We start from the raw sequence: 19,920 nt of genomic DNA, 5'->3' as shown, positions 1-19,920 counted from the left end.
CTCATAGTGCCTTAATCATTCCTATCCCTGTTTTCAACCAATGTTTCCTTCCCTAGATACAAACCAGGGAAATTTAACATGGAGTATCTTTACTTCAGAGTTAAGGTTAAACTTAAGAAATCAAAACATGTTGAGGTATTTTAACAAACTAATGATCAGATTTCTTTGAAAATTCATTCATACTTATTCTTTGAGTACTATAAATCTGGAAAGGATTCACTGTATCATTAACATTTAACAGAGATGATTAATCCCTGCTTCAACCTTAACTGTAGAGTTGTGCCCAGAATTGTCATCACAATTTTTGGGAATTATTTTTTTTTATTGAGTTTTCAAAAAATTTAGATAATGTGCCATAATTTTGTTTTATGTCAATCATGATCTTTATTTTTCAGATATTACAGTGACAGCATACAAACATAATATTTTGAAGTCATTTTTCTTGAATTATAACAAGTACTGGTCCCAATTCAATATTGGGCACTTCCATGGATGAGAACTTTAGGTTCTGCCAGACTTAAACACACGAATAATATTACATACTGATTTTTTTTTTTAAATTAGGGATTTTCAGGGTGTATTTAACAAAAATGTATCTTCCATTTTATGCTTCAGTGTGTTTGGTTTTTTTAATCAATTTAAACAAACATCCTTCCAGTAGTTCTGAATATATTATGACACTGCAGTTTTTCTTCATTCGTGTATGCACATATACAGATGCAGCAATTTACATTATGAAATATATTCTTAAATTTGCAAATTTCCTATTGTGCTTTTGTATCTTTGACTTGAAACTAGAACAGAATTAAAGTTGCAACGTTAAGGTTACCAGAGCATTTCCTGACTTTAGTGTAGTTAAATTCTCAGTTGTACTTCGCACACAAGTAGCTTTTTGCATTTAAAAGAAAAAAAGAACAGAGAACAATATAACATAGTTAAAATGATCTATTTGTACTGTCAGTCTATTTTGCCAGTCTGGCATTTATTTGTATGAGTGGATACACTGAAACTACTGGCACCAAAGAGTTAGTAAATTTCTGAATTTCACCAGGGTATTTTTATGCAGCCATTTATCCTATTTCAACATCTCCAAAAATTGCTCAGTGAAATTATTACACATTTAATCCGCCTTCAGTCCTTCATAATACACTTGGGAAATCTAAACCTGATGCATATTGCTGACAAAAGTGCTTCTCATAGTGAATTATGCTCGCTTTGAAAAATACTCACTGAAGTATTAGAGTGACTAATCGAATGGCTTCCACAGCGACATCATATTCCTTATCAAGTGTCATTGATACAATGCGATCCTGAAAAGTAGTTGTATTAGAATGACAAAACACACAACCTTTTCAGAAAATGAATATTTAAGTTACAAAATAAACAGTCTTTGATGGACACACCTTTCCACAGAAACATGACAACCATTTGACTTCTTTCAAACATGCTAAATTCATCTAGTACAATGTGCTTTCATGGGATAGATATGCCAGGTTCTGTATGTCCTGATTTTAACACTGTACATGCAACAGGAATGCGAACATGTGTCAAGGAACTTTCCCCTCCTGCCATCCCATGCAAAAATCAGGCAAACTCAGGCTGTGGAACTGAGGCACTACTCTGAGCTAGTGTCTCCTCAGTACCAGTCTGCTGAAAGGGGATGGGATTGGGCTGGATGAGGGCAGGGCTGTAGCCCCAATTTGTCTCCTTCACAATGACCAATAGAGCTTCGGTAGTGCATTTTGGGCAGGATGTATGCATGTGAAAGAGCATTGTGCAGAGAATCTCACCTGAAGCAGCTGCTGCAGCATGGCCTTTTGCAAGCCCATGACTTAAAGCCACCATCTGGCCTTAATAATTATCCCACATGCCTTTTATAATAAATTCGAGGAATTTTGTGGTACAACTATGGATTTTGCTTCTCTCTCTCTGTCAATGGCGGATTAGCCACTGGACCAACGGGGCCCATGCCCAGGGGCCCTGGCCAACTGGGCCCCCCCCCCAAAATGGGCACCCACACACCACCCGGTGGTCCTGCTGGGGTGTGGAGTTGGGGTGCGGGGGCTCGCCCCACTCCGCCCACCTGGTGATCATGAGGGGGAAGCCCCTTCGCCACGACCCCGCACCCTGGAAGAAGTGCCAGGAGGGTGGGGGCAAGCCCTCACGCCCTGACCCCTCTTCCCCAGCAGGAATCATGGGGGCGGGAGGACTGCAGGGCGAAGGGGTGGGGAGGGGCCCCCCACTTACACTGGCCCAGGGCCCCACAAAACAGTAATCCATCTCTGCTCTCTGTGAATTCCAGCAGACCAGTGGCCAATTCAATGGCAGGATTTTCATGCATTCAAGGAGTTCCTTTACTGCTTCCTTCCTTTCCTTTCCCAGTTTGATTTCTTTCAAATTGAAACAAATACCCTCCTTGTCTGCAGAGATGTCTGTTGAGCCCTGAAACACAGTTTCTTTTGGGTCTTGATATATTGTTCAAGCAACAGAAAAACTGGGGAAATTGAAATAAAATGTGTTTTCTGGGACTTAGCCTACTCTAGCACAGATCTTGGGTTTTGTGAAATGCTACTGTTAAAATACTTGGACTGAGAAAGAACAAAAGAGAGCTAACTAAAAGGAATGAAAGAGGGACTAGGGGTGAAATTAAGAATGACTATGAATTGAGCAAAGCAATTCCTGGTCCCCGTGCTCTTCTAGAATTCCAAGGGACAATGGCTCTAAGTACCCAAAAGCATAAGTGGACATCTGCACATTTAACGTGTGGTGTTTAGTAAAAATATTTAAGGAGTTTCAAGTGGCTGCCTTAAAAAGTTTGTTAATGGAAACGTTGCCTCTTGCTGATCACACTTCAGAGGAGTGATCCTTGATCCTAATGGGACAAGGTATCTTTGCTATATCTAGATGCTCCTAAAGATTGTTTGGTGCCTACGAAGAGAAGAAAACAGTGGAATGATTTTCCAGAAAGGAGATTTCCTTTCAAAATTTGAAAGTTCTGTGAATTTGAAGTCCAGTGTGAGTATGAGATTCTTTTCTGTGGACTGCTGTTAATGGCATAAGCTTGGAAAAGAAATATTTTGTATTAAGTGGAAAGTGGAGTGACATCTTTGGTAGGAAACTGGGATAGATATGACAAACCATCTTATCCTTAGTGGTTAGATGTAAGGTGAGAGACCTCAGTGCTGCCAGTTTCCTCTTAGTCCTGGCCAAGGAAATGGCCATTAAGAAAATAATCTCAGGGAAAAGGAAATTCAGATCTACTGCCCTCAAAGGATCAAGTGAAAGTTCACATAACCTCTAATAGCAATTTTTAAATGCCACAATATCAGGGGCCACTGTCAGGGGAGCTAAAGAAAGGTGATTGACTCCCTTTAAGAAATGGGAAACTAACATCAGACAACTATTCTTCTATTGACTGGACTTCCCAAAGAGTGTTGATGGCAGAGGTCTGAACCAGTAAGTGGCTAGGTGCAAACTTCTATGAAAATGTTTTTGAAGAAAGTCTAGAAAACTTCCTAGCCTTGCATCATACAGAAAAGTTTGGCTATACTGTATAGTTAGTGAAGAAGTTGCTCTTTTTCCTAGCGTATAACATGGTTTCAGATACCTTATCAGAAACCTCTAGCTCTTTTTGAAGTGCTCTGTTATAAAACAAGCTGAGCGATTTGAAGTGCATTGGCTTATGTCGCACTTGGGTCCTTGCTGAAGGACATTTTTGCATAGAAGATGATTCTACTAAATTCCCTAATCCAGACCTTCTGGGACACACAGGAGCTGCACGTATTATCAGTCTTGTGCCAAGCTACATTTCTTAGCACTTTCCATACAGAAGTTGCTGAAGGAAAAGTCTGGAACTTTACACAAGCACAAGGAACTGACACAGTCAAAGCTAATGTTTCTGATGTTGCTGCAAAATTGGGCATATCTGGGCCACTCTACCTTGTATGGTCCCTTATAATATGTGCTAACTACTTATGCTAAATAGTCTGTTCCACCTTGCATTTAACTGTGATGCTCAGAGTAATTTTCCCAGACCTGAAGAAGAGCAGTGTGTGGCTCAAAAGCTTGTCTCTCTCACCAATAGAAGTTGATCCAATAAAAAAATATTATCTCACCCACCTTGTCTCTCTGTCACTTAGGAACTTTCGAAAATTTTACACTTGGACTTTTGATCTGGCCTACAAAAGGAATAATTCCCACAATCCCCAGTGTCTCATTTTTTGTTTGTACTTAATAGACGATTTCCTGATGGAAAACAAGTGATTCTTCCTTGATGAATGACACTTGGACTTCTTTGACTAAGCACTGGAATAGTATCTACTACCTCTTCAGGCAGAAACTCTGAAAAGGAAGAGCCATCATTCTCAGTGATATCATCTCCTCCACTTTCACTTCAATGGTCAAATCAGAAAGGTCAAATTCTTCAAACTTCATGGTAGAGAGAAAATTCATCAGAGTATACCCAATGATTCTGAGAAACTGCTGGGGCATGTGACTAGTTCCAACTCCAAGGAGTGTTTGTCTCTCTCTCAGACTGACTTACAGCTTTAGAGATCTTTTTAAAGGAGATTGGATTAGAAAAAGCAGCCACAAGCAAATCCTTGAGACTACACAAGTCACATGAAGAAGCACTAGGGAGAACGCTTTGAGGGTTTTCTTGGGATTTTCTTGGCACTTGCCTGAACTGCTAAGTAGACAGCATGTATCCAGGAGATAAATAAGGGATCTGCCTTCCTCTCTGCCGGCCGAATTCTCTTCTACCAGTGAAGAGACCACACCAAAGAAATTCAATTTGAAGGGACTCTAGTGAAATTTTAATGATAGATCAAACTTAATGACAGAGTATAAAAGAGGCAATGTGGGGAATCTTTCACTATACTGTACAGCAGATATTTTGTGAGTAGAGAATTTAAATCTACTGGTGAAAGATGGTGGATAGAGCAGCAATGGAGACTGAAACCTCTCCACAGACGGTGCAGCAATACAGCAGCTCTGACAGCTTCCCACACACTGACCTATCAAGATGCCTCCCTCTGAAATAAAGTGATCATATTGCAGGGGTGAATTGATAACTATGTCTTCTATATTTTGGTTCTTTGATAAGACTGCCAAACAAAGTACTAGATTAGTGTGGTAACCAAAGTATGATCAAATGCTGCTCCAACAACTTTGTGCAAGCAACATTCCATGAAAGAACAATCACTCTCACAATACATCTCTGTTAGGACAACCTACACTCCTTTTGCAAGAAAGGTATATGCAGTTCACTGTGCTATATCAGGTCTCAGTCTTTGTATTGCCCTCCATCCCTGAGATAGCTATATCTCAGTGGTTTTGTACAGAGTTTTTAAATTGTATTAGTGTAAAACCCAAAGAAGTGCTGTTTTTAATGTAGTTTTCTTGCCAGGATCACACCGCTCTTTCTAACAGATTAGTGAACTACTCTCTTTGACTGACCAACATGCCAACCCAGCTAGACTAAATTTTTGTTCAAATAATGGTTATTAACCTGTACTTATTCTTCAAGTGATTATGCCCATATACAGTCTACGGTGGTTGCATGTGCACCCAATGTTCTTGAGTCGGAGGCTTGAGTTGGAGGCTTTTGCCAGCAGAACTAGCAGGCAGCATGTGCTCCCCTGTTCTTGAGCATGGGGCTGAGAGTATAAAGGGGTATGGCCACTGCCTCCTTTTCCATTCCTTCACACTGTCATTCAGTGAAGATCCAAAGTAGAGAGGAAGGTGGGAGAGGCAAGGAATGTATGTGCGCCCAACACATCTCAAAGAACAATTGCTACTATACAGGTAAGTGTGACAGAACACACCTCTGTATTCACACCCTACATACTATTGTAATAATCTTTGTACAAAGTATGCCTTGTAAGGTGGTATTTGAAAACTCACAATTTACTGGTCGGTATCGTTGTGGTAAAATATGTATGACAAAATTGTATGTGAAGTTATAAGATTCCCTTACATGGTGTTATTAACACATGTTCCAAATCCCCCAGCCCTGCCCAAACAGAGGTTAGCAAACAGGTCTGTCCTAAACAAAGGAATGTGTGCTCTGCTTAATTTGCATTTAAACAGTAAACAGTATCATCAAGTAGGAAGGGAAGACAAAGGAAACTCAAACAGGTGAAGAAAACCAGCAGGGAATATCCTTCCACAAAGACTGGTTCTCAACCACAAATGTTTTTCAAGAAGGGGACTTAAACTATAAAAAGGGACCTAAGGGACCCCTCTTTCTCTCCCTGCCCATCACATGCGCTGCATCTAAAAAGACAAAGGAAGCAGTCATTGGAGGAGGAGAAATCCTGACCAGAGAGTTTGGTCAGTAATCTACTGAAACATATGGTGAGAAACTGCTTTAATCTAATATAGTTTGTTAAGTTAGGCATTAGTAAATGTTTTATTATTTTTATAACCATTTATAACTTGTATGCCTCATTACTTGTGCTCATTTAAAATCGCTTTGTAGTTAATAAAACTTGTTTTCCTGTTTTATCTAATCCATTGTGCTTCAACTGAAGTGTCTGAATAACTATTTAAGGTAATAAAATGGCATATTATTCCCTTGAATGAATAATAGCATTAAAATATTGTACTGTCCATGGGAGGGCTGGGCAGTACACGACATACATTTCTGGGGGAAAATCTGAAACTGGGGATGTGTAGGTGTCATCCTGCAGTATAACTAACGCAGGTGAGAGCCAGAGTGTAATCCCAGTGTGGCTGGCAGGCTTGCAGTTACACACAGACACTCAGGGTGTGGCTTGCATGCTGGAAGGCTGTCTGTGAGTGGCCCTACTGGGAGCTACTTCAGAAAGCCATTATAAGGTACCCAAGGTTGCAGGGGAGGGGTGACAGCCCCCGACTAGTTTGGATTGTACCCTAGTAAGTGATCACTTTTTTCTTCTTCGAGAGACTGTACACACATACATTCCTCTGCAGGTGACTCAACAGCAATTTTTTTTTTACAAGTGGTGGGACTTCAGATTACCTGAAGAGAGTCTGCAAGACTGACTTGCTAAAGCTCGTATTAGCTTGGGAAGGGTGAATTATTGCATAGTGTCTGGAGACAGTTACATGAAGATAACCACATTGCTGTTTAACAATTTTTCATTACTGGTATGTTGCTCAAAAAGGTTGACAAAGGGGAATTACCCTAGTGTAATGGACTGTTATCCTTTGAGGAGGAAAGACCTTAGCTAGATCATAGCAGAGCTTGATACAATCAGAAATCCAGTGGGCTATACACTGATCTGTAACAGGTTGTCCTTTAAACCTTTCAGCATAGGCTACAAAAAGTCTAGGAGAAGATCTGAAAGGTTTTGTATGGTCTAGATAAAAGGACAGAGCCCTCCGAATAGCCAACGCATGAAGCTTTAATCTCATCCTTACTACACTGAAGCTTTGGAAACACCAGATGGCATACGGTCCAATTGAGATGGAATGCAGAAACAACCTTAGGCATAAACTTAGGGTGTAGCCTGAGAGAGACCTTGTCCCTGTGGAATAGTGTGAAAGGAGGGTCAGCTAGTAGTGCCCGAGGCTTTGATACCCTCCTCATAGAAGTAATTGCTACCAGAAACACTCTTTTAATTGATAGCAACAGTAAGAATGCTGTTGCCAAAGGTTCAAAAGGGAAACTCATTAAGCATGACAATACTCAATTCAGATCCCATGAGGGCACTGCACTGGACAAAGGAGGGTAAACATGTATAAATCCCTTTAGAAATCTAGTTATCAAAGGATGTAAAGAGATTGAAAATCCATTGACAGGTGGATGTAAGCAAAAATGGCTGCTAAATAGACTCTTACTGAACTAACTGAGAAACCAGAAGATTTCAAATGTCATGGGTAGCCCAATATTTGTCTGATCTGTGTGCAACCAGCTGATAACTGATGTGATTTAGCACAGACTAAAAAAAAATCTGTTTCGCTGAATAGGTGACTCATGGAGTCCTTTCTGCTGTTTCCCAAAATAGCCTGGACATCCTAAAAACAGACTTTCCCCCGTGTTACTTAGACAGAGGTTATCCAAGCAGTAAGATGCAAAGTTTGCAGGTTGGGGTGCAGGGATTTGCCCTTGGTTTTGAGACAAGAGATCCTTCACCAGTGATCAAGCTATGGGTGGTTGAACTGAGAGCTAATACAAGTCCATGATGCCTTGGTCAGGCAGGTGCTATGAGGTTCATGGTTGCTTTGTCTATGTTCAGATTATTTGGAATTACAGGGACTGAATGGAATGCATACAGCAGATGACTTGACCAAGGAAGAAGAAAAGCAGCTGTTATGGATCCTGGACACACAGTGTGTGTGTATATATATATATATATATATATATATATATATATATATATATTTACTTTCTAATATAATATAATTTTATATATGAAAGTAAATATTATCATACATGGGGAAACCTTCATGAGCCCTGAAATTCACTGAGATTAAAATATAAAAATCATAGGATTATTTGGTAATGTGAACGGACAAGTGGACAGTGGGAAAGTAAGAATCATGCCCAGATCTAGTGATGGATATTTGATAAATAACTTCAAAAATAAATGTGCAAGTATCATCCTCAGAAATTTCATTCAGGAATACTTCTGCTTCTGAAATGAGTCACACTTTTTTAATTTAAAAGACCAAGAGCCCTTTTCCTACTGAAAACAGCAAACATGATTATTTCACCACTGTAGCTGGATAGTCCCCATGAAAAGTACTTAATCAGTGGCAGAAGCAGGTGAGTCTCCTTCACATAATTTAATGCACATGATTTAAGAGACATGAAACAACTAGATAGATGAGACACAATTCTACCGTTTTACAGTCTTTTAAAAAAATCACATTTCCTCTTTTCACTCTTACCTTGAATCTGTTAGTAAATAGCTCCAGTTTAGGAAACAACTCCCTGTTGGTGTACAGACTCTGTAGAGCTTTCAAACACTTCAACCTCACTTCACCTTGCTAAAGAAAAACACACTAAGATTAGCCAAAATATCCTAATGAAATGCACATGAAGATTAAATAGCATCCATCTAGTAATCTCTAGTTTTGTTGTACATTTAAAATTCTATGTAAATAAGTTACCAAAAACAACCTCATTAAACAATCTAACAGTTAAATTAAAATGTACAAAAATAATAGGAAATGTTCTACAAAAACAAGTGTTATACTACTTCTGCTTCTGTATACAGAAAAGACCCAACCTGCACCACTGAAGTTCATGGAGGCAGGACTGAGTCCAAAGCTGGCTTCTAAAGGTTCTTTCAGTTGATGTTGAAAACAAAACAAAAAGAAACAACAAAAACCCCAAAACCAAGGAAAAAAATATAAGAATTATTTGAAACTCGTGTCTGTTGGGGTATGTAAGGGTTAAGTAAATACCTGGGTAACCGTTATCATGGTAATAGGGAGTAAGGCACAGGCGAGCACTATTTCTTTGCCTGATAAATAAAGTTACCATCCTTTTTTCCTTCCCTTCCGCTTGTTAAGGATAGATAAGCATTGCAGCTGCACAAGGAATATGGTTGTCTGAAGGATACCCTTTGTGTGAAGAAGTGTTATCTTCCCCCCTCCCTTCCTCTCCCAATTACATAAACGAGCTCGGGGTCATGGCCCCTTCCTCCCTCCCCTGTGAATTGCTGATTAAGGGAACTTGTGGCTACAATTACTGAAAAGAAATGTATTTTCAAGGTAAAAATGTCTGTATAATATGCTTAATGCTGTAAACAGTAAACGGGCAGGTATAATTATATTCAGTATATAGCTATTAATATTCATTATATGGGCATTCATATTATTAAACAAGAGTTTTGGGGGCACTGTAATAAATGTGGGTACTTACATATTAAGTTAGATAAAAGAGTGTGATGTGATTAATTCAGGCCTTACTTGACAATTGGGTCGAGGGGAACAACTATCGCAATGAAGAAGTCCATTTACTCAATCCGCCTCTAGGTCCTCCTGCTCCCTCTTTCCATCTCTAACAGTGTCTTCTGAAGATGTACATTGAATATGCAAAAGATTGACCCCCTAGTGAATTTCTTGTCTTTACAATATGAAAGTCTGGATTTGACTTTGCTTCATGTTGTGATCTTGGAGAACAGCCATTAGCAAGGGGCACTGGTCAGCTTGTGCAAAATTTCCACAAGTACCTATCTTTTCTCAATGCCTTTTCACACACATCGTATGGTACACAAAGCTAAGAAATATATAAAAAAACAACCCATCATCTCTAACTCTGAGGAGATGGGGGATAGATAAGTGCCAATCAACCTCCTTTTGAAAACCTATTCTCGATCTTAACTACCCTTCAAGTTAGAAAGTTTATCCTAATATCTAACCTGAATTTCCCTTGCTGCATATTAAGCCCATTACTTCTTGTCCTACCTTCAGTGGACATGGGGGACAATTGATCACTGTCCTCTTTGTAACATGTTAGAAGACTGCTATCATGTTCTCTCTCAGTCTTCTTTTCTCAAGCCTAAATGTGCCTAGTTTTTTTAACCTTTCCTGGTTTTCTAAACCTTTTATCACTTTTGTTGCTCTCCTCTGGACTCGCTCCAATTTTTCCATATCTTTCCTAAAGTGGGGTGTCCAGAGTTGGACATAGTACTTCAGCTGAGGCCTCATCAGTACCGAGTAGAGTGGCACAATTACCTCCCATGTCTTACACACAATACCCCTGTTAATACACCCCAGAATATTAGCCTTTTTCGCAGCTACATCACACTGGTGACTCAATTTGTGATCCACTAGAACCCCCAGATCCTTTTCAGCAGTACTACCATCTAGCCAGTTATTCCCCATTTCATGTTTGTGCGCTTGTCTTCATTAAATTTCATCTTGTTTAATTCAGATCAATACTCCGATTTGTCAAGTAATTTTGAATTCTAATCCTGTCCTCCAAAGTGCTTGTAATCCCGCCCATTTTGGTGTTATATATAAATTATAAGAATACTCTCCACTCCATTATCCAGGTCATTAATGAAAATATTAAATAATACCAGACCCAGAACTGCCCCAGGCGGCTTCACTAGATACACCCTCCCGGTTTGACAGTGAACTATTGATGACTACTCTGAGTATGTCTTTCAACCAATTGTGCTCCCACCTTTTAGTAATTCTGTCTAGACCACATTTCCCTAGTTTGCTTATGAGAATGCCACATGGGACTCTCCCAAAAGCCTTACTAAAAATCAAGATACATCACATCTACTGCTTCCTCCTCCCCTCCCCCATCCACTAGGCCAGTGACCCAAAGAAGGAAAATGTTGGTCTAGCGCGATTTCTTCTTGACAAATCAATGCTGGATATTCCTTATAACCCTGTTATCCTCCAGGTGTTTACAAATTGATTGTTTAATAATTTGTTCTCATATCTTTCCAGGTATCAAAGTTATGCTGACTGGTCTCTAATTCCCTGGGTCCTCTTTGTTCCCCTTTTGCAACTTTAAGGCATAGGGTACCCCAGGAAAATAATACAAGTCACTGAAACCTCATGAAAAAGACAGGGCTTGATTCTTGTGTCTGCCTATGTTGTGCTCATTGCTGCACCTCAAGGGCTGCTCAAACTAGCACCTGGATGAACATTCAGAGACTGAGACTATATAAATGTGGTCAGAATCCTAATCACCTCAGTTCTTTTCTCCTGAACTCCATAAATACAAGATGGAAGAGGGGTGGATGGGCAGGAAGTGGAAGTATACAGAATCAACCCTTGAAGAACTACAGTTACTATTAAGTAACCTCTTTCCTTTTGGTGAGCTTTTGCATACTTCTACTCATGAGAGACTAGTATTGTCAGTCTTTGGTAGGGTGCACTCTAGCTTGGATGTTTCTGTGATTACTTTTGCAGAGGAAGCTTGAGAGATGAAACAGACTCTTCCAATGTGATTTCTATGCACTTCCACCAATTGATCTGTCTCAGAATCTTTCAAGGTATAGAAAGCATAAGGTAGGTTATTGTAATTTTGGACCATCAAATCTTGGAGAGGTCTCTTCCTGAGACAAGCCTAAGAGATTATATAAATGGCTGAAGCTATCAGGAAAAATCTTGCAGATTTAAAACAATTTTGATTTACGGCGAGATTGCTGCAGACCTCTCCTTTGACTTGTATGGAATCCAGAACTGCATCTAGAAAGGATATCTGCTGTATGGAGGCCAGGGGAAACTTTTCCCAGCTGATCTGAAGATACTGCAGGCTGTTTGAATTGATAACCTGAGTAGGTTGTTGGATCTAGTTCTTGTCATCCAGTTGTCTGAGTAAGGGTAGAAATTGATGTTTCATCTTAAGTGGACAGCCATCATTGCCAAGCACTTGGTAAAAACTTTGTGTTCTGTTGACAGTCCAAATGACAGGACCTTGTATTGTAAGTGTCTGTTGCTCACACTAAATGGCCGTATTAGTACATGGAAGTGCATGTCCTTTAGGGTGAAAGAACTGAGACAGTCACAGGGCAGGAGGATGGGATTGATGTTTCCCAAAGACAGCAGGCAGAATTTATCTTTTGATGAAACTCTTCAGTTTCCACAAGATAATATGAGGGAGAAGTTCTTCTGGATGAGGAAGTGCCTGCTGTAGAAGCTTTTCCTTTGGTACTGACTCTGAACCTCTTCTATGGATCCCTCTGTAGAAGAGACTTCACCTAGAAGTAATATCTCATCAAAAGAATCCCTGAAGAAATGTGAAAGCAGGATTTAGAGGCAGCCTAGACTTAAAAAGGATGCAGTAGCCATTCTGCACAATCTGCTTTCAAGCTGTTTGGTAGTGGGTCTGGTGGCCCTAAAGGAAGGTAAAGAATACAATGAAATTGGTTCTGTGCTCCTGACAATGCATCAAAACTGAGGAGGCTGAAGATTGGGAGGGACCTCCTGGAGACCTGTGTCTTGCAGACTTGGTTTTAGACAATATATTCATGTAATATTTAAGAAAAGTTTTGTAAATGAGTTCCAATAGTTCATGGATTAGGGACCCTGTAGCAGGGTGGTCACCCTCTCCGGCCCCGAGAGTTACAGCCAGCCCTGGGAGAGGGCTGGGGCTGCGAGCCAAAAACCTGGGCTGATTGGGGAAAGAGCCATAGCTGGGGCCACGCTCCAATCAGGCCACAGCTGGCCCTATAAAAGGCTGTGGGCCAGGAGCTCAGGCAGGCCTGGCTGCTTGGGAGCTCAGGAGAGTACCTAGAGTGGAGCAGGGCTGGGGAAAGGACAGAGGGGCTGGAGAGGTCCAGACTGGAAAACCCCCAGGCTGCAGACCTGGGTAAAGGCCAGGAAGGGTACCAGGGTTGCAGACGTGCAGCCCAGGGTAGGCAAAGACAGCAGGTCCAAACCCCCCTTGCCGATGATGAGTGGTATAGACTGAAGTCTGCCCCAGTGAGTGGGGGCTAGATGGTGACTGGCAGTAGCCACTGAGGTGAGGTGGGGGTAGAGGGTTGGGGGTTCTCCTGGGTGGGGAGATCCAGAGAGTGGGGGTACAGCTAGGGGGCAGCACCCAAGGTAAAGGGGCACTAGGGTCTGGGAGGGGCACGGGGGCCTGAGGAAAGCGGGACATTGGCCAGCAGAGGGCGCTCCGGAGCTGGAGAGCTAATTGCCAGGACGACCAGCAGGAGACGCTGTGCTGGTGAGTCTTTGCGTTGCTACAGACCCAATTTTATGGGGTTCCAGGGGCTTCTGTATAGATTATTTAGGTTAATCTTTCTATCTACCCAATGGGACTCAGCAGTCAGTCTAGAAGATAGCATCAGAGATGCTTAGCTTTGCAGTTCTCAAACTGTGGATTTGTGTCTCCCGAGATAACCTGCTTGTTAACAGCAAAAATGTTTTAAATAAATAATATATAGAGATAATAAAAAACAGACCTCAACCCTATTGTCCCTCTGCAAATGTGTGTACACAGAGTCAATCCCTTACCTCTCTCTAAAAGTGCAAAGTTTCAAAAAGTTCAATGAATAAAAGATTGTTGGGGGCGGAACAGATCTGGACAAGGAGAAGTTGTCTGGAGATAAATGTGAGAGGGGAGGGGCACTTTTAATTCTTCCTGTTGAAACCCACTACAACCTAGATCTAGGTTTCCTCACCTAAGACTAGTTCAGAATCTGTCAGAAAAATATTCTAGTCAGCATCAACTGGTGATAATCCATGTTGGGATTGGACTCCCAGTAATCATGTCATTGCCTAAATCACAATGGAGTTGCAACAGGCAAACTGTCCAGGATTCTCTGTGACAACTGAATCTACCATCTATGTGATTCCAACAACACCTGAAAATTTTGATTGTTTCACCCAGATCATCTAAATAGGTACAAGAGAAAAACATCCCTTATGGCAATCGAAAAGGATATACCTTATTGTGGAAAGAAAGAAACAGAAAGGAGTGCCAAGTGTCGTCGGATGAAAATACTCAACATCCTTACTACAGTCACTGAAGTTAGTGCACCGCCAAGGATGGACTGAGATGGTTGAAGCTCTGTACTTTACTCACTCCAGTTGCTAAGCTTGGATATTATTGCATCAGCATGGCCTTGCAAAGCCAGTGAAACAGTGAAACACTCAAGTCTCAGCTGATGTGACTGCAGGAATACTTCTTACGCACATAAAAAGCACTACAGGACAAGTTTATTGAGTGCAATGTGCACAGAATACTGTGACAAATAGTCATCTTACCACTTGCCTCCTCCTTGCTATCAGTCCTTCATTGCTGAGGTCAATAAGACCCTTTCACTCATGAAAGCTGCAGGACTTGGTGGTGTTTTGCCAGAAATTTGTTAACAACCTCAGAGCTAAGTACAAAAAATGGCTGGCAATACTGTTCTCCAATATCCATTCCTCAGGGTTTGTCCTGAGAATCCGGTGTGAAGCTAACCAGTAATCCTTCATAGTACCAGCCTCTCTCACTCCTCTGCTTGTCATACAAGCTTATAGAGAGAATATTACTGGCAAGGATCATACCCCCTGTAAAAGCAATGCCAAACCAAACAAGCAGGTATATAACCAGGCTGCAGCTGTACTAACCAAGTATTAGCCTTACCACCACACAAAGGTGGAATTCCAGTGAAAACTCATGACTGAGGCAGCTTTCTTAGACTTATATGAGGCATACAACATGGTATGAGGGATATTATTGCCTCTTTCTAAAAGCCAGCAAAATTATTCCATGCAGTGCAATGATAAAATTCTTCTGAGAAGTGCTGACCAATCATAGATTTCATTTTTTCCTTGGTGACCAGGTCAGCAGGCCATGCACTGTCAATGATGGTCTACCACAGGGATCAGTCCTATCACCAATTCTGTTTAATATCTATACCAGCAACCTTCCTCAAACATCATCACCGAAATGTGTCTCTGCTGATGACATTGCTCTGACTAAAACCAAACCCCACTAAGATTGTTTAGATTAAATACTGATACAACTATCCCAAAATATTTTGGTGTAACCATAGACCAAAACCACACAAAAATCACCAGTACCTGAAAAATATCCATGACAAAATAAAGATGTGTGTAAATCTCATCCAAAAATGGGCAAGAACGACCTGGTGAGCTGATACAAAAAAAAAAAAAAAAAAAAAAAAAAAATCTACGGACCTCTGCAGTGGCCCTTGTCTACTATACTGCAGAATACTGCTCACCAATCTGGGCACATAGCTCCCTCACATCACTTGCCAACTCTCAACTTAACACAGTCATGCATATCATTACAGGCACAGTAAAAATCAAAGCCACAACTATAGCTTCCTGTACTGGTGTACATCCATTCACCCCAAATTTGTTGCAACACAGGAATCCTTCAGGAGCCCCATCATATTTGAGGGAACAAAGATCTCCCAATACAGGAAGACCTAAATAATATCTGAAAAAACTGACTTAAATCCAGAAAACCTTTTTGGCTTACAAGGCAAGAGCTCAAAGACTCAGGGTTTTCTCCCCATGAAAATCAGTGGCAAGCAAGGAGGAAGACGACAACATCCTGAACAAACACCTCATCAAGGATTCAATTGAAGAACCCAGTGGCTTTTCACTGCCATGGAAAATAATGTCCACTGTAAACCTACACATCACATGGCAGAAGCACCTAACCTCCTCCATAAATGGAAACTTAGATCCAAACCTATTTGTGAGTATGGAAATGAACTTCAAACTGTGAGACATCATGTCAACCAATGTCCCAATCAATCATATTTTGGTAGTTTCTCAGTCATCCACTCCATGTCACCTGAAGCAATCAATTAGATCACCAGCCTAGACCTGGACATCTAACATTGCTGGTTTTAAGCTATACAAATGAAGATGATGACTACAGAAATATATCAGTCAAGAAATAAATGAAAGGAAGAAAAATAATCAAAAGGTGATATATTGAACAGGAAAAGGAAACATGCATTTTTCCTGGTGTCGTACTCTGGAAAATACTACTTACCCTGTCATGTAGTGTCCAACCGACATATTTTAAATAACTATCATTCAGGAAGGCATCACTGTACATTTTCATCCACACTCCAATTTCCTCAATACAAACGGCTCTAATCTCAGCAATAGCATCACTAGAGAAAAAGAAAAAAAAAATAATACTCTTAACAAGGTTCAAGTCAAACACAATTTTCCCTTCATCCCCATTAGTCTAGTGATAATTTACTAGCACCTTATAATACCACAATATTTATGGGTCTGTCTTTACTTTCTCCACCATACCCCCAGTCTGACTTTGTCCTCTTTTATCCTTGTGTTCAACTCTGATGTCTCTAAACTTGTCATCCTCAAACCCATCAACTTATCAGTTTCACCCCATCCCCTCTGTATTTAAGTATGCTGGTTTTGCCATCCTAAAGAGAGAGTGTCACTCTACTCCACTCCTCAATTACTCCATCTCTTTTCTTCCATTATTTCAAAGTTCCATAAGTAGCTCTCAATCTTAAATGTCTTGACTTCGTCTACTCAATCTGCTTCCAAAATATGATCTACAAAGATCTATCTGGTTGCTTGACTCTCTTTTTTTGTCCGGATACTTCTATGAGTGTTCAGGCTCCTTTTGTGAAGAGGAGCATGAAAGCCTGGAAGCAATGAGGAGGAACCAATCTAGTTCTTTTCAGCCAGAGACCCCCCGCTCAGATCTCCATTCCTGAAATGAACTTGAGAACTGTTGGTGCTGGATGACTCTAAGGTGGGGAGAGAAGCTTATGGCTGCAAAGTCACCAGGTTTGACCCAGTCCTATGATTCACTGCCTGCAGAGAGACCAAAGGAATTGATGCAGGGGCAGGCCACAGTACTGCATGCAAACTGGTCACATGAGAGAGCACCAGGGATCTTCACTGTAGTCAGGGAAGTTGTGGATGGAAACACCCATGTTGCAGCACCACCTACTGGTCTTGGGTGGTTCTACAATTCCCATCTGCTGTGATAACTGGGTCTACAAATTTACCATAATTGTGAGCTCAACTATAAAAAGTGTGTGAACGTTCATAAAGTGTCAAAATAGCCCATAATAATAAACAATGATGGGAAAAGTTTCAAAAGGAAAAGGGAGAGAGACTGTATTAGTACAAACAAAAAGGCCTACAGATATAATTCAAGGACCGTGTAAATATTATATCTAGGGTAAACAAGAACAGTGTGAGAACAAAAATTTATGAACCAAAATTGGTTGGAAGTGGTCTTATTGGAGGACAAAATAATGAGAGGATGGACTATTCTGCCTACCATTCCCTTAAACGAAATTGGGGGAGGGGGTGAGGAGAAATACGGATGACTAGATGGAGGCTAAGACGATGCTGGCTGAGGCAAGAAAAGAGGAAGAAGCAAGCTTCACCGTAACGGCTGCCACACCCACAGTCTCCTGGGAATCCCGACCTCCTTCATCAAAATCCTGAAAGATGCCCCGACCAGACCTGGCCAGAGAGAGAGAGCCAGATGACACTGCCACCTCCACCAGCTTTGGCTAAATCCTGAATACCACCAGGGATGTGAGAGTGAGTGAGCGAGTGACATTGAAACACCTTTGTGTGTTCTTTTCCTTCCCCACTTATTTCTTCTCTTATAGCCCTCTCCTTTTTCCTTTTATCTAATGAGAGTCTGGCTCAGCCATTCAAGACTGCATATTCTGTAACACTGGTATGAGTCATGACCAAAAAGGCAACTAAAGCAATATTCTTAACACTTCAATGCTGTTAAAGTTTGCCAGGTCTCAGAGTGGTTGATCAGACCATGTGCTACATCTGTTTTTTTCAGCCGTGAGGCTGCAAGTGAAAATCAACGTCAGACACAGAAGCTGCATTTTCTATCTTTGCTATTCTTTTCTCTCCCCTTTTGCGTGTGCTTGTTTTGTCTCCTTCGGAAATGGGATAGGACTTTAACAATGACAGCTCCAGCCCATCTCAACTAACTACTTGTCTTTTCATCAAAAAGGACAGTTATCTTTAATGCCATCCAAGAGACTGTTAAACATAGGAAGAAGAACAGGAGTACTTGTGGCACCTTAAAGACTAACAAATTTATTTTAGCAAATTTATTTTAACTACAGCTCACTTCTTCGGATGCATAGAATGGAAAACTCAGACAGGAGATATTTATACATACAGAGAACATGAAAAGGTGGAAGTATGCATAACAACAGGAAAAGTCTAATCAATTGAGATGAGCTATCATCAGCAGGAGGAAAAAAAACTTTTTGAAGTGATAAGTAAGATGGCCCATAGAAGGTGTGAGGAGAACTTAACATAGGGAAATAGATTCAATTAGTGTAATGACCCAACCATTCCCAGTCTCTATTTAGGCCAGAGTTAATTGTATCTAATTTGCATATTAATTCGAGTTCAGCAGTTTCTCTTTGGAGTCTGTTTTTGAAGTTTTTTTGTTGCAAAATTGCCACCTTCAAGTCTGTCACTGAGTGGTTAGAGAGGTTGAAGTGTTCTCCCACTGGTTTTTGAATGTTATGATTCCTGATGTCAGATGTGTCCATTTATTCTTTTGCGTAGAGACTATCCGGTTTGGCCAATGTACATGGCAGAGGGGCATTGCTGGCACATGATGGCATATATCACCTTGGTAGATGTGCAGGTATACGAGCCCCTGATGGCGTGTCTGATGTGATTAGGTCCTATGATGGTGTCACTTGAATAGATATGTGGACAGAGCTGGCATCGGGCTTTGTTGCAAGGATAGGTTCCTAGGTTAGTGTTTATGTTGTATGGTGTGCGGTTGCTGGTGAGTATTTGCTTCAGGTTGGGAGGCCAGTCCTCGCTTATAGACAGATGGCTAAAATAAATTTGTTAGTCTTTAAGGTGCCACAAGTACTCCTGTTCTTTTTGCGGATACAGACTAACACGGCTGCTACTCTGAAACCTGTTAAACATAGGGTTTTTTATTCTAAAAACTTTGCAGCTGACGGGAAAGGGAACATGGGATGCTGTTACAATGAAAGCCTAAATTAATACTTTATATTTCAAATGCTTTAGCTGTTTTTTTCCTTCTGTGTATCTTTTATAAAAAAGATTTAAGGATTTTTATTGGTGTTTGCGCCAGGGTACTAAGCAGGCAAACCATCAACATAGAAACCTCAAGTCTGCTTTGAAACTCCCTAGTTCTTTCAGCCTCCAAGGCTGAACCATTATCTGTCACCTGCTGAGATGGGTACACCCCAACCTCAAATTAAAGAAACCATTCAGTCCATGATGGAGGTAATATTCATTATAAGCAGAGTAGGACAATGAACCAGCTGTCCCTACCAGGTATCTCTCAATTTGTTTTTAATCCATATACAGACATGAGATAAAGATGAATGCTTTATAAATGCCAATAAATTAGATAGATTGAGCTGTGAGAAAATTTTTACCCTTATTGGGGAAGCAGCCATGATTAAAAAAAAAAAAAAAAAAAAAGGTGCTGTTTAACCAAAATTGCTATCTACCAAGTATTTC

At 40.7% G+C, this 19,920-nt stretch overlaps 1 protein-coding gene across 7 annotated transcripts in view; it reads right to left on the bottom strand.

The window, feature by feature from the left end:
- STAG1 (stromal antigen 1) overlaps positions 1-19,920 on the bottom strand; it is a 356,975-nt gene that overhangs the window by 148,251 nt on the left and 188,804 nt on the right. For all 7 annotated transcript variants that reach the window (XM_039487594.1, XM_039487595.1, XM_039487599.1 and 4 more), the window contains 3 exons: positions 16,427-16,550; positions 8,878-8,976; positions 1,231-1,310 (listed from right to left, as the gene is read on the bottom strand). In XM_039487594.1, coding sequence (XP_039343528.1) covers positions 1,231-1,310; positions 8,878-8,976; positions 16,427-16,550 — 303 coding nt within the window. The remainder of the gene's footprint in view (positions 1-1,230; positions 1,311-8,877; positions 8,977-16,426; positions 16,551-19,920) is intronic.

Source organism: Mauremys reevesii, linkage group 9, assembly GCF_016161935.1.
Source record: "Mauremys reevesii isolate NIE-2019 linkage group 9, ASM1616193v1, whole genome shotgun sequence".
NCBI classification, from domain to species: Eukaryota; Metazoa; Chordata; order Testudines; family Geoemydidae; genus Mauremys; species Mauremys reevesii.
The sequence above is the reverse complement of the archived record's forward strand: the minus strand, read 5'-3'. Positions and strand labels throughout refer to the sequence as shown.